The 18,881-nt window shown below is 57.9% G+C and overlaps 1 protein-coding gene across 2 annotated transcripts; it reads right to left on the reverse strand.

Annotated features, from left to right (window-relative positions):
- Window positions 1–238: 238 nt before the first annotated feature.
- On the reverse strand, window positions 239–18,797 carry HIP1R (huntingtin interacting protein 1 related). Of its 2 annotated transcripts, XM_071445030.1 has the most exons (32): window positions 18,184–18,797; window positions 13,213–13,276; window positions 12,665–12,807; window positions 12,305–12,361; window positions 12,020–12,100; window positions 11,855–11,931; window positions 11,488–11,549; window positions 10,299–10,439; window positions 9,801–9,858; window positions 9,638–9,713; window positions 9,334–9,471; window positions 9,202–9,260; window positions 9,059–9,131; window positions 8,546–8,729; window positions 8,265–8,353; window positions 7,552–7,668; window positions 7,038–7,139; window positions 6,597–6,791; window positions 6,251–6,398; window positions 5,875–5,961; window positions 5,499–5,606; window positions 5,056–5,192; window positions 4,405–4,515; window positions 4,228–4,286; window positions 4,048–4,078; window positions 3,867–3,929; window positions 3,305–3,405; window positions 2,551–2,656; window positions 1,732–1,855; window positions 1,530–1,591; window positions 1,236–1,427; window positions 239–1,142 (listed from the first exon to the last, which is right to left on the reverse strand). In XM_071445030.1, exons 1-32 carry the CDS (start codon window positions 18,274–18,276, stop codon window positions 1,137–1,139), a joined length of 3,144 nt encoding a protein of 1,047 aa, XP_071301131.1. In that variant the 5' UTR covers window positions 18,277–18,797; the 3' UTR covers window positions 239–1,136. The 2 variants fall into 2 exon arrangements, with proteins under 2 accessions (XP_071301131.1, XP_071301132.1); XM_071445031.1 differs by lacking the exons at window positions 239–1,142; window positions 1,236–1,427; window positions 1,530–1,591; ... (5 more) ...; window positions 4,228–4,286; window positions 4,405–4,515 and having other exon boundaries at window positions 5,895–5,961.
- Window positions 18,798–18,881: the final 84 nt, after the last annotated feature.

Here is an 18,881-nt window from a genome sequence, read left to right on the forward strand (position 1 = left end):
GTGTGTGTGTATATAAATATATATATATAGGCAAATGCAGAACCATAGATACATATGGCTACACAGAGAGGACTCTCTCTATATATATTTATGTGAATATACAGATATATTTATGCACATTTAGGTTATTTACTGCCTGCCTCTTCCCCACAGCTCAGGCCCAGTTTCCTCCAACCAACCCTGTCACAGCCCTGGCCCTGTCATCAACCCCCTCCCCAACAACAAAGCAACACAAAAGTATTTTAAATATTTCTCCTTTAATAATCTACATCCTGGTAGTTGCTCCAAGGGAGACACAGCTGACAGGATTTTAATCTGCCCCCGCATCTCTCCACATCAGCAATTCCTTATTGCTGCAGACTTCTCTAGTCCCTGGCTCCCACAGGCCACAGTTAGATTTAATTCTGCTAATTATCTTAAATATAAAACATAATGCAACTGATCCCTTGACATTGCTGTAGTAATAAAAAATAGAAAAGGAAAAAAAAATAAAAACGTTTGTATCCTTATTGCCAGTGTGTGTCAGTAACTGCTTTTCCCTAACAAAAGCCCTGCTCCATGTGCTGGGGAAGGCAAACGTTTCCCTTCCTGCTGAGGGCTGATCTCACACCAAAATGAAGTCAAATATTCCTCAGGCTGGAAAAAGGGGAATTTAAAAAAATGCTTTCAAGAAAAGCCCACCAGTTTCCTACTGTAAAACCAGTTCACAGTTCTTGGAAAGGGTCTGAGCAGTACAGTAGAGCTACATTTACTGAAAACTTCTAGTGCTGATAAAGTCCTTAAAAAAAAAAAAAATTAACCCAAACAAACCCCAAATTAAATTAAACAGGGAGAGCCGGTTGGCAGGCGAGGAGGAGGAGGAAAAAGAGGAGGAGGAAGAGAAGAAGGAAGAGAAGGAGGAAGAGAAGGAGGAGGAAGAGGAAAAGGAAAGAGGAGGAAGAGGAAAAGGAGAAGAGCACTCAGCGGTGCCGGGGGAGCGCAGGAGCCCCGCCACTCTAGAGTTCAGAAAAAAGGAAAACAAAAAATAAAATCTATTCCTCAGGAAATGATCCAGTGTGGGATGGTTTCCAGGCCGGGCGCCGAGGAAGGCACAGCAGCGCGAAGGCACCGCGGGAGGAGGGTGGGCCCGGGGGCTGCTACGGCTGCAACGAGAAGGGGACAGAGGCCAAGGCAGTGAGAGCCCGTGCCGGGAGCACCCCCTGCAGCCCCGGCCTGCAGCCCCAGCCCGGCCTCACCTCGCCCAGGCCGGGTTTCTGGGCTATGGGGGGTTTCTTCAGGATCCCTCGCCGTGGCGCCGGCGCCGGCCGGGCCTCCCCGTCCTCGGGCGCGTCCTCGCAGCCCCCGGCCAGGCCGTAGTGCTGCTTCCTCAGCTCGCCCAGCCGCACCCGCTCGCCCTCCAGCCGCTTCTCCAGCTCCAGCACCTTCACCTGTGCCCAAAAACCGTCCTGGAGCCGTGCTGGGGGCACAGGGACCCCCACAGCGGGGCCGGGCCTGTCCGCGGCCGTGCTGAATCCACCTCAGGGCCGTACCTGTGTTTCCATCTCCTCCTTCTTCAGCTTGATGAGGGACATGCCCGAGAAGTCCATGGTGTCTGTGGGGGACAGCAGGGACCCCACTGAGTGCACCCCTCACATGCCAAAGCAGAGCTGGACAAACACCCTGGGGTGTTCCCCAGGCCAGAAAGGGATTTGGGGTGGGGTTTTCTACCTTTTCCTTGTAAAAAATCCTCACCTTTCTCCTCTATCTGCTCTTGCCCCGACTTGGTGGAAGCCACCACGTTTGCTGCCATCTCGTTGACGTTGCGTGAGCACTCCTGGAGCCTGGCCAGGTTCCTGCTGCTCTTCTCAGCCTTCACCTGCAACGACACAGGAATGGCTGTGGGTGCCCACCACAACCTCACCAAGGAGCTCCAGGGAGCTCCAGGCAGAGGCAAAGAACTTTTGGGCATGAAAACCTGGGAATGGAAAGAATGGATGGATGGACAGATGGGAAGGTTTATCCTCAGTGATCCCATCATGGCCAGACAAGGTGATCATTTGGCTGATGCAAAGCCCTTCAGCCCCAGGGCACCAAACCAGCTCTGCTCCCACCTGAGCCAAGCACTCAGTGAAGACACAGCTCTGGTTTTTTAACCGTGCTCTTAATTTTAAACCCATCTGGTGTAAAAATCCCTATGGATCCCCCTCCCCTCACACCTGCATCACTAAAAACTCCACCCCTCACTTCCACCCACACCAACGGGAAAGGTGGCAAGGACCAAAGTCCACCATCCTCAACTCCAGCTCCTGCAGCTGCTTCTCTGGATTTCTTGTTAGTTATTAACATTTTCTTTAAATAACCAGCCTGACAGGAGGAGGACGGGAGGTTTTACACATCTTCCTTTCTAAGGCAAGCCTCGGGTGTGGGAACATTCACACACAAATCACAGACTGGAAAACAGCAAGAGCTCCCCTTCTCCCTGCTCTGGGAGACTGCAGGATTGGCAGAGAGGAGGGGAACACCGTGGGACAGGAGGAGGAGACACCCAGAGGGCCCTGCTGGGACACCCACCTTGGAGGCAGCCACCAGCTGGGCTGTGCTGGCAGCGATCTCGTGGGAGCAGACAATCAGCTCCTCGTACTTCCCTGTGTGCAGGACAACCCTGTCTGCAGACTCCCTGCAGGGGGGCAAAGGGAGATTGGGTCAGAGCAAGTGCAGATTATTCATCTCCTGCTAATACCCTCAGAAATCAGCAGCTGGATTCAGCAGCTTTGTAATTACAGAATCATGGAATTATTACAGTTGAAAAGATCTCTAAGATCTTTGAGTCCAGCTGTTATTCAAGCTCATATACAAAGCAATTATTCAAAGCCATGATCCAGGTGATTTGGACTGAGGAAGGATTTTGTTTTCATAATGGAAGAGATTTTTAAAGCTTTGCCCAAGAGACCCCCCCACATTTCCTGCACTGGCACAGGGCAATTTCCAACCACCCCATCCACAACCAGCTGAGCAGGAATGGGACAGGGGGGACTTGATTTCACATTTTGCAGACAGGGAGGAGCTGCCATCCCTAGCTGGGTGACCGTGTGGTCCAACCCAGGCCACGATGCTCCATGAGGAATTAGCAGTGAACCAAACTGAGGGTCCATAAAAACAGAGATCTCCACAAGGAGCCAGCAATGAGGCTCCACAAGGAATCAGCAATTCAGCAGTGGGAATTTTGGAATTTTGGAGGGTGGGGTGAGAGGGAAGCACGAGGCAGCCCCGGGTGCAGCCCCTGGAGCTGTGTCCCAGGGGAAGCTCCCAGCCTGGGGGTACCTACACGAGCTGTGTGGCTCCCCAGCCCACGGCCTTGGAGGCAGAGATCAGCCCTTCGGTCCAGCGCGAGTTCTTGGCGTAAAACTCCTGAGTTGTTGCTGCCCCCTGTTGTTATGAGAATATTATGGCCTGGATTAACTTCTGTCTAATATACAGCAACATATGAATCTGTATTAAATACCCATATAAAGTGTAATAATGTGTAAATTCATATATAAAGCCATAAATCAAGGGAGCGACAGCATTGCTGTGCTCTCCATGCTGCTCTTACTGACCTGCTTAAACAATTACCAAGAAAAACATCAGAGTCCCAAGCCTACAAATTTGAGCTGGGTTTGGTTTAAAACACACAAATTTGAGCCATGATCTTTAGATGGATAAAGCTTTGCAAGGGTGGCAGTGATTTGTGCAAGAGAGCACAGGGGTGAGCAGCCCAGCTCCAGCTACTGGGACTGCCAGAGTGCTGCCAACATGGGAAACCATAAAATCCAGAATGTCTCTGCAATTTGGGGGAAATTCTCCTGTATTTCATCAGCACAAAGAGATGAGTGTAAGGGAGGACTTACCCGGCCACTTTCCACTATCTCCTTCTGTAGGTTTGTAGATGTTGTTACAAGAAGTCTGATAGCCTGGAAGGAAGGAAAACAGGTTTTGGGGTTTGATGAGGTCTCATAGAGGAAGATTGAGGCTGCTGCTGGTGGGAAGTTACAGTTTTGTGCACCCCAGATGGGTTTCTGCAGCACTGACCTTCATTAGATCCGTGCACGAGTTCAGAATCCTGAAGGGAAGCAAGGGAAAAGTGTTCAGCATCCAGGGAAGCTTTGGCCTCAGAAAATGGGGCTTTTTTCAAGAGCAGCCAGCCTGTTTTGGAGCAGAGCACACCCCAGCAGGGCACAGACCTGCCACATGTCCCTTCTCAAAACTCACCGCTCATTCACTTCCAGCTTAACCCCAGAGCTCTCGTTCCTGGCCTGGCTCATCATCTCCTGTTGGGAAACACAAGAGGAAGGGTTGGATGCCACATTGGGGTGAGGAAGGTGGAGGAGTGATGGCCACTGTGCCCCCCAAGGCCCCAGAATGGCCCATCCTGCAGCTCTGTCTCACCTCTATCCTCCTGACAGCATCCTCAATGGCCTCTGAGGTGGAGGCCATCTCCTTCTCAACCATGTCCCCCAGCTCCTCCTGCTTGATGTCCAGGCTCTTGGGTCTCAGCTCCTGCCAGAGGAGGCAGCAGGAATGAGGAGGTTTTAGGCAGAGAAACAGAAGGGAATATTTGTAAGGAATAACTACAAACCAAGATATCCAATTCCTTCCCAACCCCACCAAATTAAAGCTGCAGGAGCAGCACTCTGCAGCCTGCACAGTGAAGGTACACGTGCCACCAGCTTGCAGCAAACATGGGACCTCAGAGGTAAGAAATGCCCCAAATCAAGGTGACAAAACTCCATCATAGGAGCAATTTCTGCTCCAGAGGGCCCTGGAGAGCTGAACAGTGATGTAAAAACTAATAGGGGCTTCACCAGGAGAAATATCTGGAAGATGGGAAGTTTCCCTCCACAGGGGTTACTGGGCTGAAAGACTTCAGCTGATCTGAGGGTGACCAGCTCTGTGCACCACCAGGAAGGGTCCCAGTGATGGCTCAAGGAAAGCACCAGAACTTGTGGGTATGGGGGACAAACCCCCCCAAAGCGTTCCCTGGGACCCACCCTGCCAGCCCCGAGTGGGAAGGTGGCTGTGCTGGGCTCCATGTCCTACCTGTGCCAGCTGCAGGACCCCTCGCAGTGCCCCCTGCACGTGCCCCAGCTGGGCACTGCCCAGCCTCTGCCTGTCCTTCAGCTGCTCCAGGTACTCCAGGCTGCTCTGCCCGCACTCCCGGCACGTCTCCGTCAGCCCTGCCGAGAGCACAGCCTGGGCAAGGGCTCCCTTCATCCCAGCCCTGCCCACCCTCATCTTCCTCCTCCCCTCATCCACAGCTGAGCACCAGCAGCATCCCATAAATGTCTTCCAGGAAATTACAAATGAATTTCCAGGCCCAAGGAGGGGCACTGGAGGGCAGGGAATGTTGGGAGGGGGAGCATGGGGAATGTGCTGTGTTTAGGAAAATCTGCCCCTGGCAGAGGGGGCTTTGGCATGGCCTCCCTTAAGAAAAGGCCCATGAGAAATGATCCCCCCAGCAGCCCCTGCATGCCTGCACTCACGGTCAGCGTGGTCTGTGGGGGCCAGGTGTGCCGTGGCGCTGCCGTTGACGATGGTGTCGCCTGCCAGGTGTGCAAAGAGGGCCAGAGCCCCCACCAGCCCCGCAGCATCTGCCACAGACAGCACAGCCTCAGGAGCTGCCCGCCCCTGCCCGCTGCTCCGGGCTGCAGCTCGTCCTTGAAGGCACTCAAGGGTCAGGGCAAGACTCAGAAATGTTGGCATTGACCCCTCCTGCTTGAAGGAGCACACGGGAACCCCCCAGCCCCGCCCATGTCCCTCTGTCCCCAGGGCATTGCTGCTTGCCCGTGGCCCCAGAGCTGCTGGGTGCATGGGAACACGAGCAAGCTGGGAGCAATGGCAGTCCCCAGCCCCAGGTACCTGCCATGGAGGCCACGTACTGCGCGTGCCCCTTCTCCAGGGCATCCGTGGACTCCAGCGCCGCCTGCGCCCGGCTCAGCAGGTAATCTGCAAGGAATTGCATTCCATGGCCTCAGCACAGCCTGGTGGGTGTCTGCACCAGTGCTGACTCCATGAGGCACCACTGAGTGGAAGTGTATCCCTGGCTGGGGAACAGCTCTAAAATCTGAGCAAAATAGTGCTGAACATGAGGGCTAAAAATTCATCCTGGGAATTCTGACCCCAACCACCTCAGGCATGATGGAAAAAAAGCCATGGGAGAGCTGAGATGCAGCATTTTCTGTCCAGGAGGGAGAAGGCAGAGCGTGTTCCACCCCCCTGCATGAGCAGGACATACCTGGGGAGCTGGTGCAGCGGAGGTGCAGGGGGTCATCCAGCTTGGCCAAGGCATCAGTGAGGATGGCCTGGGCTTCTCTCACTGTCTCCTGCAGGATTCCAAACTGCTCATCCAGCAGCTTCTGCTGCAGGCTCTGCTCCTGGTTGCTCTGTGAAGCAGGAGGAACAGGTGAGTGGCAGAGCACCCCCATCAGCAGCACATCCCTCTGGAGCCCCTTTCCAGGATCAGACCCAACCATCCCATGATTGCTGGTGCAAATGATATCCCACAGGCTGCATCAGCTGGCACCCCCAAACATCTCACCCCAGTGAGTGGAGGGCAGTGGGCCCTTCACAGAGCTCTGTACCTTCTCCAGGAGCCTGCCCTGGAGCTCTCGGATCTCCCTGGTGGCCTTGTCTGCCTCCTGGCTCAGCTGCAGCTCCTTCTCCTGCACGAGGCCCCGTGTGGACAGCAGCTCACACTCCTTCTCGCTCACCGACCGCCTCAGCACCTCCTTCTCAGCATGCAGAGCATCCAGCTGGGCACTGAGCTCCACACCTGCCTGCCATGGGGGGCCAGGACACCCTGTCACTGCCCTGTCACTGCCCTGTCACTGCTGGCAGCCCAGCAGAACTGGGGGGAGCTCGGGACAGGCCCAGCTGGTGACACTGATGGGCTGGGCCCACACTCAGCCCCGTGACAGCTCCCAGGGCTGCTGCTGAAGCTCAAGCTCAGCAGTGGTGGCAGGTGCAGCCCCTGTGTCAGGGTTTGATGCTCCCTGGGCCCGTGCTGCCCCCCAGCCCTGTACCTGCTTGGCGTGGCTGAGCGAGCGCTGCGCCTGCTCCAGCTCGTCCCGACGGGCGTCCAGCTCCTGCCTCAGCTGCTCCATCTGCACGCTCTGGTCCTCCAGCTGTGCCCACACACCGTGCCCAGGCTCAGCCCCTGCCCCACTCGGCACCAGCACCAGCCAGGATGCAGGGAATGAACCCAGCCATGCTTTGCAGGGAGGGGTTTTGGGGTCCTGGGCAGGTGGTGTCTCCTAGAAGGGCTCCTTTTCCCATGCCAGAATTTTGGGAGCAGCCCCTATCTTGACCCCCAGAGGAGGAAAGCACTCAAACCCATCAATTTGCATTGTGGTATTTTCTTAGGGGAAGAAAAGGCAGATTTGGGCAAGAGGGAATGAGTCATAAATTAACATCTTCCTGAGGAGCCAGGGCAACTCTTCCTAGAATCAGGGTCCAACAACAACAACCTCCCCTTTGCCTTGCTCCCAAACTGCATTTCCCAGGCTGGGGAGGGCTCAGTGCTGATCCAGAGCTCACCTTCATCTCAGCCTCTCGCTTGACCTGCTCCACCTGAAATGCCAGCTGCTCCTTGACACGTGCCACCTCCTCCTGGCTCTGCTGTGTCACCGTCAGCTGCTTGGCAGTGTCAGCGTTCTGTGGGGGAAAATGGGACTCACCCAGTGTTCCAAGGGCGACCCTCACTGTCCCCACACTCATTCCAACCATATTTTAGCTCAGAGAATAAATCCAAGATGCCTTTCTCACAGCATCCAAAATGCCAGTGGACATGGATCCAAGGGGTGCCCCCCGCTTGGTGCTCAGAGGGCGATGGGACCAATACAGGGGGACTGGGCAGGCACAAGTCACAGCAGTGGTGGCAGAGGGACCAAGGGACGAAAGCAAGACCAAAATATCCAAAGCAAAAAACGAAACAGGTGAGTGGCACAACTGAGACACAGGATCCCCATCACCAGCATATCCCTCGAGAGCCCCTTTCCAAAACTGGAGTCAAGCATGCCACGACTGCTGGTACAACTGATAGCCCACCAGCTACACTGAAACCAGCAGAAACAGACCAAACAACAGCAAAACACCCCAAAAAGCAACAACAAAAACACCCAAAGGGACCATGATAGAAGAGGGAAAGGGTGCTCAGCTCTGCCCTGGATACCCCAACCCCAAAAGGGAGGGATTTAATTCGGGGACACTGCCCTCAGTGTCACCCCTGCCTGCAGGGGCAGCAGCCTTACCTTCCTCAGGAGCTCGGCGTGGGTGTTGATGAGCTCGCTGTGCTTCTCCTTCAGCTTCGTGTAGCGGATCTCGGTGGCGTTGGCTTTCTCTGCAGGGGTCAGAGACCCTCAGCCACCACAGCCAGGGCAGCCCACGGCCCCAGGACACCCCAGGACACCCCAGGGCACCCCAGGCAGCCCAGGGCACCACAGGGCACGCCAGGACACCCCAGGGCACGCCAGGACACCCCAGGGCACCACAGGACACCCCAGGGCACGCCAGGACACCACAGGGCACGTACTCTCGGCCTCGGCGCAGAGGCGCTGTGACCTGTCACTGTCCTCCTTGGCCCTCTGCAGCCTCTCCAGCTCGTCCCGCAGCTGCTCGTTGTCCACCAGCGCCTTCTGCTTCTGCTTGCGCTGCTCCTCCACCTCTCCCTCCAGGCTGTTCACCTGGGCCTTCAGCTGGGTGATGTAGCGCTGTGCCTGCAGGGGTCACCGGGCACTGGGGCACGGCCCTGCCCTCCCCAACACCCCCAGCCAGGTGCCCCTCTGGAATCTGGGCAAAGCAGCCGTGGGACGCACAGGAAAGCTCTGCCCTGTACCCCTGCAGCTGCTCTGTCCCTGTTGATAACATCAGGACAGCAAGGGACAGGTCTCACGTGCCCCCACCCCATCAGGCATCACATCCTGGCACTGGGAGAGGTCCAAAAACACAACCCTGGATGCCAGGACCCCACTCCTGCTGCATCCCTTCAGGATTTCCACAGCACAGCACCAAAGCCCACCCCAGCTGCTCCCCAGCCAGGCTTTACCTCCAGTTTAATCTTCTCCATCTCTGCACGGAGCGTTTCCACCTCCTTCTTGAGGCTCTCGATCTGTGCATCCCTGTGGACAAGGGCAGGTTGGTCCCACATGGCAGCAGCCCCTGGCCCCTGCTGGCCCCCCCATACCACACCTGTCATCCCAAACGCCGTTGGGCGGCCCGAAGGTTTGCTCAAACAGATCCGAGGTGATCTGGGGAGGACAGAGGCTGCTCAGCTGGGCCAGGACACAGGAGCCTGCCCCCATCCCAGCCCCAGGCCCCCACCTGTGGCTCTGTGGTGGAAGTTGTGCTGATCTCAATGAGGTTCTCTGGCTCCTCATCCTCGGGGGCCTCCTCGGGGATGACGACGACCGGCTTCACGTGCTCGGCCAGCGCGGACGCCCGCAGGAAGTTTGGGGGGCTCTGGAGGGACAAGAAGTTGTTGCAGCCTTGCAGGGGGTTCAGGAACTGCAGCAGGCAGAGTGTCAAGGGAAGGGAGGGAGCCAGCCCTGTGCTGCTGACAGGGCCAGAGGCAGTGTCCCCAGACTCGCACAAACTCTCCAGAGCACCACACCAAATCCTGCCCTACCTCCGGCAGCCGTGGGATCTGGATGAGGCGCTTGAAATACAGCATGTCAGATGCCTTCTTAAAGAAGTTTTTAAGGCTGGAGAGGAGGGAAAGACAAAGGGAAGATTAGAGGGGGCTTGGAAGGAGGGAGGGGACCCCACTGCCCCACGTGGGCCCCGGTTACCTGCGGAACTGCTCGTGGAAGCGGTCCCGGTGGCCCTGCAGGGTGTCAGCTGGCAGACCTGGGTGAGGAGGGACAGCTGTGACTGATCTGGGGCTGCACGTGTGTTCACATGCACCCAGACCCCTCCTCTGCAAAAGCCAGCAGGGTAAAAGCCAGGAGGGAGTGGGATGTGAGGGGTCAGGATGGGAGCGGGGTGCTCCCATCCCTGGCACAGGGAGATGTGGGTGTGGGAACTCCAAAATACCCACACAAGGCTGCTGGCACTGTGCTGCCCATGCAGGGAGCTGGCAGGCCAGGGGACGTGGGTTTGAGTTAAACAAGAACAAGTCCTTGTAACTCCTTTATCTGGAATGTCTGTGTGGGATGGAGCAGGCCTCTGGAGCCCAGCTGGGATACAGGGACATGGCGATGGATGCCTCAATCCACACCAGCCTCATCCCCAGACTCAGAAGCCCACCCTGGGAAAACACCAGCACTGAGCACATCCCCGGGACTCACAGGAGTGCAGTTTGAACATCAGCTTGACAGAGTAGTGGTAGAGGTGGCTGCAGTCCTGGATGACCTGGATGAGGGGGGCCAGGCGGCACTGCACTGCCGACATCTGCGACACGGCCATGGAGGTGTTGAGCTGCCTGAAAACTGAGGGGAGCCGTGTTTGCAGAGCTGCCCGTGCCCTGCCACGCTGCTTGATCATTAACCACGGCAGATGTGGGGTGGGGGAAACACCAGGGCTGCTCCTGCGCTGAGAACAACCCTGCTCTGAGCAGTGCAATCACCCAGAGGGACCACGCAGGCACAGGGAAGAGGTGCTCAGCTCTGCCATGGATACCCCAGCCCCAAAAAGGAGAGATTTAACCCCAGGACGCTGCACTAAAGCTGCTGCTGCACGAGACAGCTGGGGGAAGTGAGAGGTTTGGCTCCATTCTGTTTAATCATGCACGGATCTGGGAGAGGATGCCAGGGCAGGGGATGAGCCCGGCGGCACCGCAGCCTCGCCTGCCCCTGCTCGGAAACAGATCCCTTCCCTTGGCAGGGATCCAGGCAGCACATCCACCCTGCCTTCTTCCCTGCTCAGCTCTAAAGTATTTATGAATATAAATTCTCTGTATAACTGGGTCAGGAGGAGAAGCAGGAGGCTGTTGGGAGCTCGGTCTCTCCCGCTGTGCCGTTTTCCAGGGCAGCTCCATGTTCCTGACCCCGGCAGAGGAAGAATCTGCCACCTCTCTAAGCCATCTAAAAATTCCTGAGGAGGTGAGAGACATGAGCAGGGGCCTCCAGCCCTCCCCAGAGGCATTTCAATGAGGGGAAATGAGTCTTTAAAAAGAAGTACAGCCCCGTCCTCTGCTTCAGAGGGACAGAAGGGATTTGTAGAATGGATATGATTAATGTGGTTGTACAAAAAAGAAATAAAAACGTATTTCAGAGCAGCTCTGCACTGAAAACAACACTCTGCCTTGCTCAGGTGGGCTCAAAGCAGCCACATGCTCTAAATATTTTCCTACAACTGCCTCTACAAAGCTTCAACGGGAGAATCCAGCTGAGAAACCACCTCAGAAATCCCATGGGAGGAGGAGGGACCTGAGCCTCCAACCTCGGCCTCCCGGAACTCCATTCCCGACCAAAGAGCGAAACTATTGCTCAAGAGCCCCGGGGCAAGGGGAGGGACCTGCGCCTGCCGCCTCCTCACCTGACTCCGACAGCTTCAGCTCACAGTCCAGGTAGTCAAACAGCTCTACCGTCAGCTGGAAGCTGCCAAAACAAACCAAAACTCCATCACTTGACAGCAGAGACATCTTTGCTCCAGCTGCTCGTGTTCATTCAGAGTCCCCATGATGGCAAGAGCTCTGACTGACAAGAATTTGAGGCTTTTTCTCCCTGCATTTACACCCCACGGTGCTCTGTGGGTGCAGGAGGGATCAGGCACCACCCAAACAATTCACAAAATCCTGGTGCCTGCCCCATCCTGGGGTGGGTTTGTCAGCAGGACACTGCCAGCTGGGGGTCATGGAGCTGGTGACCACACCCTGGGCTCTGGGCCCCACCAGGACACTCACATGTTGTTCACATCTGTCCCTGCAGTCTTTTCCAGCACCTCATCTGACACTTCGAGGCCTGGGGGGAACTCGGGATGCTTTGTAAAAGGAAGGAAAAAGCCATCAGTTGCTGCTGGCGTGGCACATCCCCTCGTTCCAGTGCTGTGGAGGTGGCAGAGGTCTCACCTTGACGTGGAAGGAGATCTTGGTGAGCAGGAGCCGTGTGTAGATGTTCACCAGCTGCCCGTACCTGTCGTGCAAATGGCCCTGCAGAGACACGAGGGGAGATGGGGGAATCCACAGTGAGGTAACCAGACCCAGCAGACCCGCACGAGCCAGTGGGTCCACCACCACCCAAAGAGACAGCAGATGGCTTCAGGCAGTGCTTCACCCTCTCTGTGCCCACTATGCTCCTCATCAGCCATCTCCAAACCCCCTGGGAGGCCCAAAGCTGCACTCTGCCCCACTCACCCACAGGTCCCCCGTCTCTCGGATGTTGCTGCGGTACCTCTGGCAGTCCTGGAGAACCTGGGGACACAAAAATGAAGGATGTGGCACAGTGGGGCTGGCTGTCTGCTCTGATGCTAGGGAAGAGGAGGGATCCAGCCCCTTACACCACTCCAGCTCTGGGAGAAGTTCCAGCCTTCCCTCAGCACCCAAAGGGCGGGGATTTACACTGAGAAGTTTCAAAGATGTGAGACAACAGAATGCCTGGGAAAGGTGGCTGGGGTTGGGGAGGGATCCCACTCCCTGTGCAGAGGGATGCTGGCAAGAGCCAGAAATTCCCCCCTGGGAGAGGAGCAGAGGGGAGGTGGCAGAGGGGACACTCACGTTGGGGTGGCCGTCACGCAGGACCTTGTGCAGGACGTGGCAGAACTTCCAGCTGAGGATGGCACTGCTGGGCAGGGGCAGCCCGATGGCGTAGGACCAGAAGGTGAAGGCTCCCTTCTCGTGGTGGGTCCCCAGGATGATCCCTGCCAGGGCAGTCAAGGCCAACTGGACACACACAGAGCAGGGGACAGGCTGGGCTGGGGCTGTTCCCGTTCAACATTCACTGAAAAGGGGACACTGGGTGCCCCGTGAGCACAGGGATCACCGACACAATGCTGCACCCCCAAATAAAAACCCCAAATGTCATTTTTGGGTGCACCTCCCCCTGCTGAGGGCACACTGGGGCCCTCTGCATTTTACTGCCAAAGAAATGCAATTTGATTGCACTGCTCATTTGCCTTTTCACTGATGGATGAACCTTTGTGATGCCAGCCCCCAGCTGAGCTCTGCACGGGTCTTTGTCTCCCAAATCTCCTCCAGCATCAGGGGGTGACACCCTCAGAGCCCAAACTGCTCTGTGCTGTCCTGGGAGCCAAGGGAAAGGATACGGCGGGCATGTTTCTCCTTCACTGGTGCTTCCTGTGTGTTTATGGCTTTGCTGATGCTGATGGCCTGCAAGAAGAGGGGACAGAGGCTGTCAGACATGGTGAGACCTCCATGGCTACCCCGACATCCCAAAGTGCAGTGCTGGTGCTCTTGGGGAATACCCTGAATTTCAGAACACATTTGTCACCTCAAAGTAATTTGTAACACATCAGAATAGGCCTTTTTATCCACAAACAAAGCATCCATTAGAGCCCCCATCCCCAGCAGGATCTGACCACTGCTGCTGGTGCTCCCGGCTGTCCCTGTCCCAGGAAACCAATTTTTGCATTTTTGCAGCCTGAACTCAGCGCCGTGCCCGGGGAACATTAAAGCACAATAGTGAGATGCCAAATTCCAGGGTTGTTTGTGTAATCACAAGGAGCCTTTGAACCACGGGGGAGTGGTTTGGGTTCTGCTGAGGATGTTGCTGCGTGCAAACAGCACGTGGGGAAAAGCAGCCCCCAAGCAAGGAGGGAGTGGCAGCCTCAATGCCCATCTTGATGGAGCAAAAATCCAGAGCAATGTGATTATCAGAAGAGGATTATCTATATTTTGATGTGTTTGATCACAGCAGACTTTTAAATTAGGAATTTATTCCAAAAGATGACCCCAGAGTGGGGTCGGTTGCATCCCCCCATGTGTTGATGGGCTGCAAATCCAAGTTGCTGTGTTTGATGAGGATCTTCCTCCTCCTCCTCCTCCTCCTCAGACTCAACTGAGCTGCTTCAGCCTCGCAGGAGTGCTTGGGCTGTGCCTGTGTCCGTGAGCCCTCTGTCTCCAGCAGAGGAAAAAGGTCCCAGCTGGGAAGGCAGGAAGCCACCCCGCTGCCAGCACTTGTCCCGGAAGAGGAACTCGGTCCCTCCCTGCAGCTCCTCAGCCCTAAAGCCTTATAAAAATCCCATCTACCTGCCCAGGAAAGCACCTGCTTCCACGTGGCTGCTTGTCCAGGGATACCTGTGAAATGAGGCACTTTCCTATAGGAGGAGGAACCTGACCCCGAGTTATCGAGTGCTCCTGACTTATGCAGGAGGAACCCGACACCGAAGGGGCAATGTCAAAGGTGTCCACGCACCAAACCCACCCCGAAAGGTCCAGAACAGCTACCCAGGAACTGACTGTGACAGCAGCAAAACTCTGAATCATCCCAAAGAGCTAACCTGTGCCAAAAGGCTGAGCCCAGCTGCTGGGGAGAGGGGCTGGCTTTGCCTTTCCTGCACAGGAGAGTCCCGGGCTTACCCCGCCATGTGGGGCCGTAAAGCAGCAGTGGAGTTAAGCCGGTGACTTGCTGTAATCCTCTTATCCCCAAAGGTTAACGAGCCTGGAGTGCCCAGGAACAGGCACTTGCAGCACAGCTGCCTCTCCCAAAGTGCCTTCACAGCCACCCAAAAGCCTGGAGCTGGCACAGGCTGTGCCCTCGATGGCAGCTTGGCCAGAGAGATGTGCCACAGGTCCTCAGGGATGCCAGCACCTCCCAGGGGACGCTGACAGAAAGGATGGCTTATCCTGGACCAGGCAAGGAAGGATTTGGAAATCCTTCCTGCATCTTTCCTGAGGTGTTTTGCACAGAGGGAGCAGGGCAGACACGTCTCCCAAACTGTGAGTTTTGCTGCCTGCCCTAAGACAGGTCCAAACCCAGCCCCATCACACTCATCCCAACCCATCCATGGAACATGAGCCCCACAGGAGTCAGAGGAGGCACAGCCAGAAGGGTCAAAGTGTGAGACATGCAGACCCCCAGGACAGGAAATGTTGTCCCCTATCCCCAGGGACAGGACCTCAGCTGCTGAGTGAGCTGGGACCCTGTTGGACTATCTCAAAACAGAGCTGTAATTCCCACTGGCAGTGGTGGTTTTATTGCAATTATTGCCCTTAGTCTCACTGATAGCTTGACCAGCCAAAATTCAGCCCAGGAGCTGCTGGAGCGGTTGGTTCCATCCTTGGGGATTCAGTGCAGAGGTTTCACTGAGCCATTTCATGTCCAGCACAAGGGCTGGACCCATGCAGGAGCAGCCCCAGCCTACTCACAGCACCACCACGAGATGCTGGGTCCAGCATGGTCCCAAATAAACCACAGTGGCACCAAACCAATGCCAGGCCCACGTGTGCTTTCAGTGCCTCCAAGCATCAAACTGGCCAGGAGATCCAGGGAAATGGGATGGTGGCAGCAGGGAAGAGCACGGGGCAATGCTGCAGCCCGGCACACTGTGCTGGCAGGATGCTCCTGCTGCCTGGCTGGCAAAGCCAGGCTGTGGAGGGTGGCTCCAAAATGGGGAGATTCACCCTTGACCCAACCTCTTGGGACACCACTGGCACGTCCGGAGATGGGCAGGTCCTGGCTGCCACTGCAGGTGCACAACCAGCCTGGCCAAAGCTTTGATGCAACCTGTGGGCTGCTCCCCATCACTGGCAGGCACCGGGGTGAGGAGCCAACCCCAAAACCTGCCTGGCCCTGGGCTGTGGGATCCCACAGGGCTGCAGCCCCAGTGCTTTGCTCACAGCCTGCACGTTCCAAGGCGGTGACTAAAGCCGGGATCAAAGCACCCAAATGAAGGAGCACATCCACCCTTTCATTCCTGGCTGTTTTTAATTAGGGCTGATCCTCCTGGAGCAGGTGGATGCTGGGTCCCAGCATGCTGCCACAGCAGGAGAGATTATCTGGCAGCTGGAAACCTCCCCTGGCCAGGCAGCACGAGAGCTGTCAGAACAGCTGAGCTATGAACTCCAGAGTTCCCTTCCTAATGCTGCTCCTTCCCAAATTACACCAGGAAAACACCACTTGGCACTCACACACAATGCAATCCTGCAGGTTCCAGAGCTCATTGGATTTTTAATCTTTTTGTTTAAGAAAAGCAAAAACTGGCAGCAGAAAAGGACAAGTTTTTCCTCCTGCCAGGCTGCCGAGCAAGCGCCTGCCGTGGGATGGTGATTTCCTACTTCCCACACACGGCTTCTCCGAGGGAGACATCTACATCACCCTGACACAAGACATGGAAAAGCATTTCCAGGGAAAGCAGGTGACCTTCATGTCACCCACAAAGACCTGGGATCACAGCAGGGTCAGCAGCTCCTGTCTGTAACTACAGACATCACCCAAGCCCTCACAGGGGAAAAGGTGACAGGGCTCAGGGTTCTGGTACAGAAACCTCGGGCAGCAGAGGGGATGTGCCACCAGCACCCCTGTGACACAGAGATGAGGAGGGGACGTGCCACCATCACCGCTGTGACACAGAGATGAGGAGGGGACGTGCCACCAGCACCCCCGTGACACAGAGATGAGGAGGGGACGTGCCACCATCACCGCTGTGACACAGAGATGAGGAGGGGACGTGCCACCATCACCGCTGTGACACAGAGATGAGGAGGGGACGTGCCACCAGCACCCCCGTGACACAGAGGCGACTGGCAGCCGGCTGGGCAGCTGCTATAATTAGAGGTAAAAGGCAGATCAATACCCATGTTCTGACACTGAACAGTTCTGCTCCCACTGAAGCACCACTACAGGAAACCACACCAGAATAAAGCTCCTTTAGGACAGTTTTTAGCAGTTGCTGGACAAAAGGCCAGCTCTGGGCAGTGAATGTGACCATCAGCCAGTGAGCCAGAGAGCAACAACCTCTCTGCCCTGTCCATGTCTCCATCCCTGTGACCGCAGGGATTTCCAGAGCACAAGTGCCAGTGAAAAGCCCGAGATGCCCCGGGAGGGCAGGGGCAGCCCCCGGCGCACGGGGCAGCGCTGTGGCCGCGATCGTTGATCAGCGCTGCCCAACGGGACGAGTGAAGGAGACGCGTCCAGAGGGAACCGGAATTGCCGGTTTTCCCGTGCTGCTCCCCAAACCCAGCAAGCTCCGTTTCCTACCCAGCACCGTGACCCTGCGAGGCCTGAAATTCCCACCTGCCTTCGCCGGCGCTCTCCGGGGCCAAACCAGCCCAGGGGCTGAGGAAAGAACCGCAAAGCAAAGGGGCAAAGGGGAAAACACCTGCGATGAATGCACAGCCTGCAAAAGCAGAGGGGTCAGAGGAGGCATGCGGGAGGGCACTGTTATTTTTGCTGGGGCAGCAGCGAGCCCGTCACTCCGTCCATCCCTGTGCCCATCCCTGCCCACGCTGTCTGAGTACTTCATTTCCCACCAGCCACACGCCAGCCCCACCAGTACCCGAGCACTGCCCACCCCGTGGGGGCCACAGGGACACGCCGGCCAAGCCGGACACGATGGGGCACAAACACCTTTGGGCTTTGTTTCCACTCTGCGCCCTCCGTGGGTCCAAACACCCCGATCCCCGCAGGGTGACCCGGAGCCGCGGGGCAGGGGTGAATCCAGCCCCGGTGCGAAACATTTCGCGGTGTCGGTGGGGCCGGGGCTCGGCAGGGATGCAGAGATGCCCATTCCCGGGGTGCGGAGCCCCGAGCTCGGCCACGCTCCCGCCATCACCGTAAAACTTTCCCCGTGTGCTGCCGGCCGTGTTTACCTGCGATAAGGCCCGGGAGGTGCGGGGGGGGGCACGGCCGGCGCGGGGCCCGGCTGCCCGCGGGGGCGGCGGCGCACGGCGGGGCCGCGGCCGCCGGGACGGGCGCGGGGGCGGCGGGACGGGCGGGTGCCCACGCGGGACCGTCCCGCGGCCGCGCCGGGAGGAAGCGGCGGCGCAGGTGGGGGCGGGGGAGCGCGCGGCACCGGGGACGGACGGGCGGACGCGGGGATGGGCAGGGGGACGGCGGCCGCGCTGCCCCACCGGGGCTTCCCCGGAGCCCGGCGGGGACCCGCGCCCCCCATCCCGTCTCATCCCATCGCCCGAGAAGCCCCCGCGCCCAGCGCGCCCCGAGACGATGCCCCGCGGAAAGAGCCGGCCCGCCCCGTCCCTGAGCCGGTAGCAGGACCGGGACTGAAACCGGGACCGTCACCGCGGCCGGACCCGCGGCCCCCTCCCGCCGTCCTTGCCTGGCTCTTGTCGAACTGCTCCCGCTCCGCCTCCAGGCTGTGCCCGCCACGGCGGCTCAGCACCCGCGCCGGCACGCTCTTGATGCTGTTCATGGTGGGCCGCGCTGGGAGCTCCCCGCTCCGGTATCCGCGCTCCGGTATCGGCGCTCGGGGCTCCGCGCTCCGGAGCAGGAGCGACCGGCGCCGCCCCCCCCCCCCCCCCCCCCCCCTCGCCCCTCCCGGCCGCGCACTGCGCCGCGCCCGACCGCGCCCCTGGCGGCCGCACCCGGAACTGCAGCGAGAGCCGCTCCCCCCGCGGGCAGGTGGGACCGCACAGCGCCGGGGGGACACCGGGAGGGGACACCGGGAGGGGACACGGAGACCGAGAGGGGACACGGACACGGAGAGGGGACAGGGGGAGGGGACACGGACACGGAGAGGGGACACGGAGACCGAGAGGGGACACGGAGAGGGGACACGGAGAGGGGACAGGGGGAGGGGACACGGACACAGACAGGGGACACGGAGCAGGGACACGGAGCGGGGAGGACACGTTCCTTAGCGACCCCCGCGGGGCACCAGGCACCGAGGCGATTCCCCAGGTCAGGAAACGCCAGGAGCGGCGGTCACCGCCAGCACGCTCGTCCCATCTGAGCGCCCATCTTCGCCCCTCTCCCACCGCACTTGGACACAGCTCGTCCTGAGCCCCGGGGCTCCAA

Source organism: Agelaius tricolor, unplaced genomic scaffold, assembly GCF_023055355.1.
Source record: "Agelaius tricolor isolate 1412-34295 unplaced genomic scaffold, bAgeTri1.0.p SCAF_20, whole genome shotgun sequence".
NCBI classification, from domain to species: domain Eukaryota; kingdom Metazoa; phylum Chordata; class Aves; order Passeriformes; family Icteridae; genus Agelaius; species Agelaius tricolor.

Bases quoted from the DNA above. Each gene is read 5' to 3' on its own strand.
- HIP1R (XM_071445030.1), bottom strand. From the start codon at position 18,276: ATGAACAGCATCAAGAGCGTGCCGGCGCGGGTGCTGAGCCGCCGTGGC. The intron at 8,354-8,545 runs GTACGTGCCCTG...TGACCCCTGCAG, and splicing joins CCTCTGCGCCGAGGCCGAGA to AGAAAGCCAACGCCACCGAG. The intron at 5,193-5,498 runs GTGAGTGCAGGC...TGCTCTCGGCAG, and splicing joins CCCCACAGACCACGCTGACC to GGCTGACGGAGACGTGCCGG.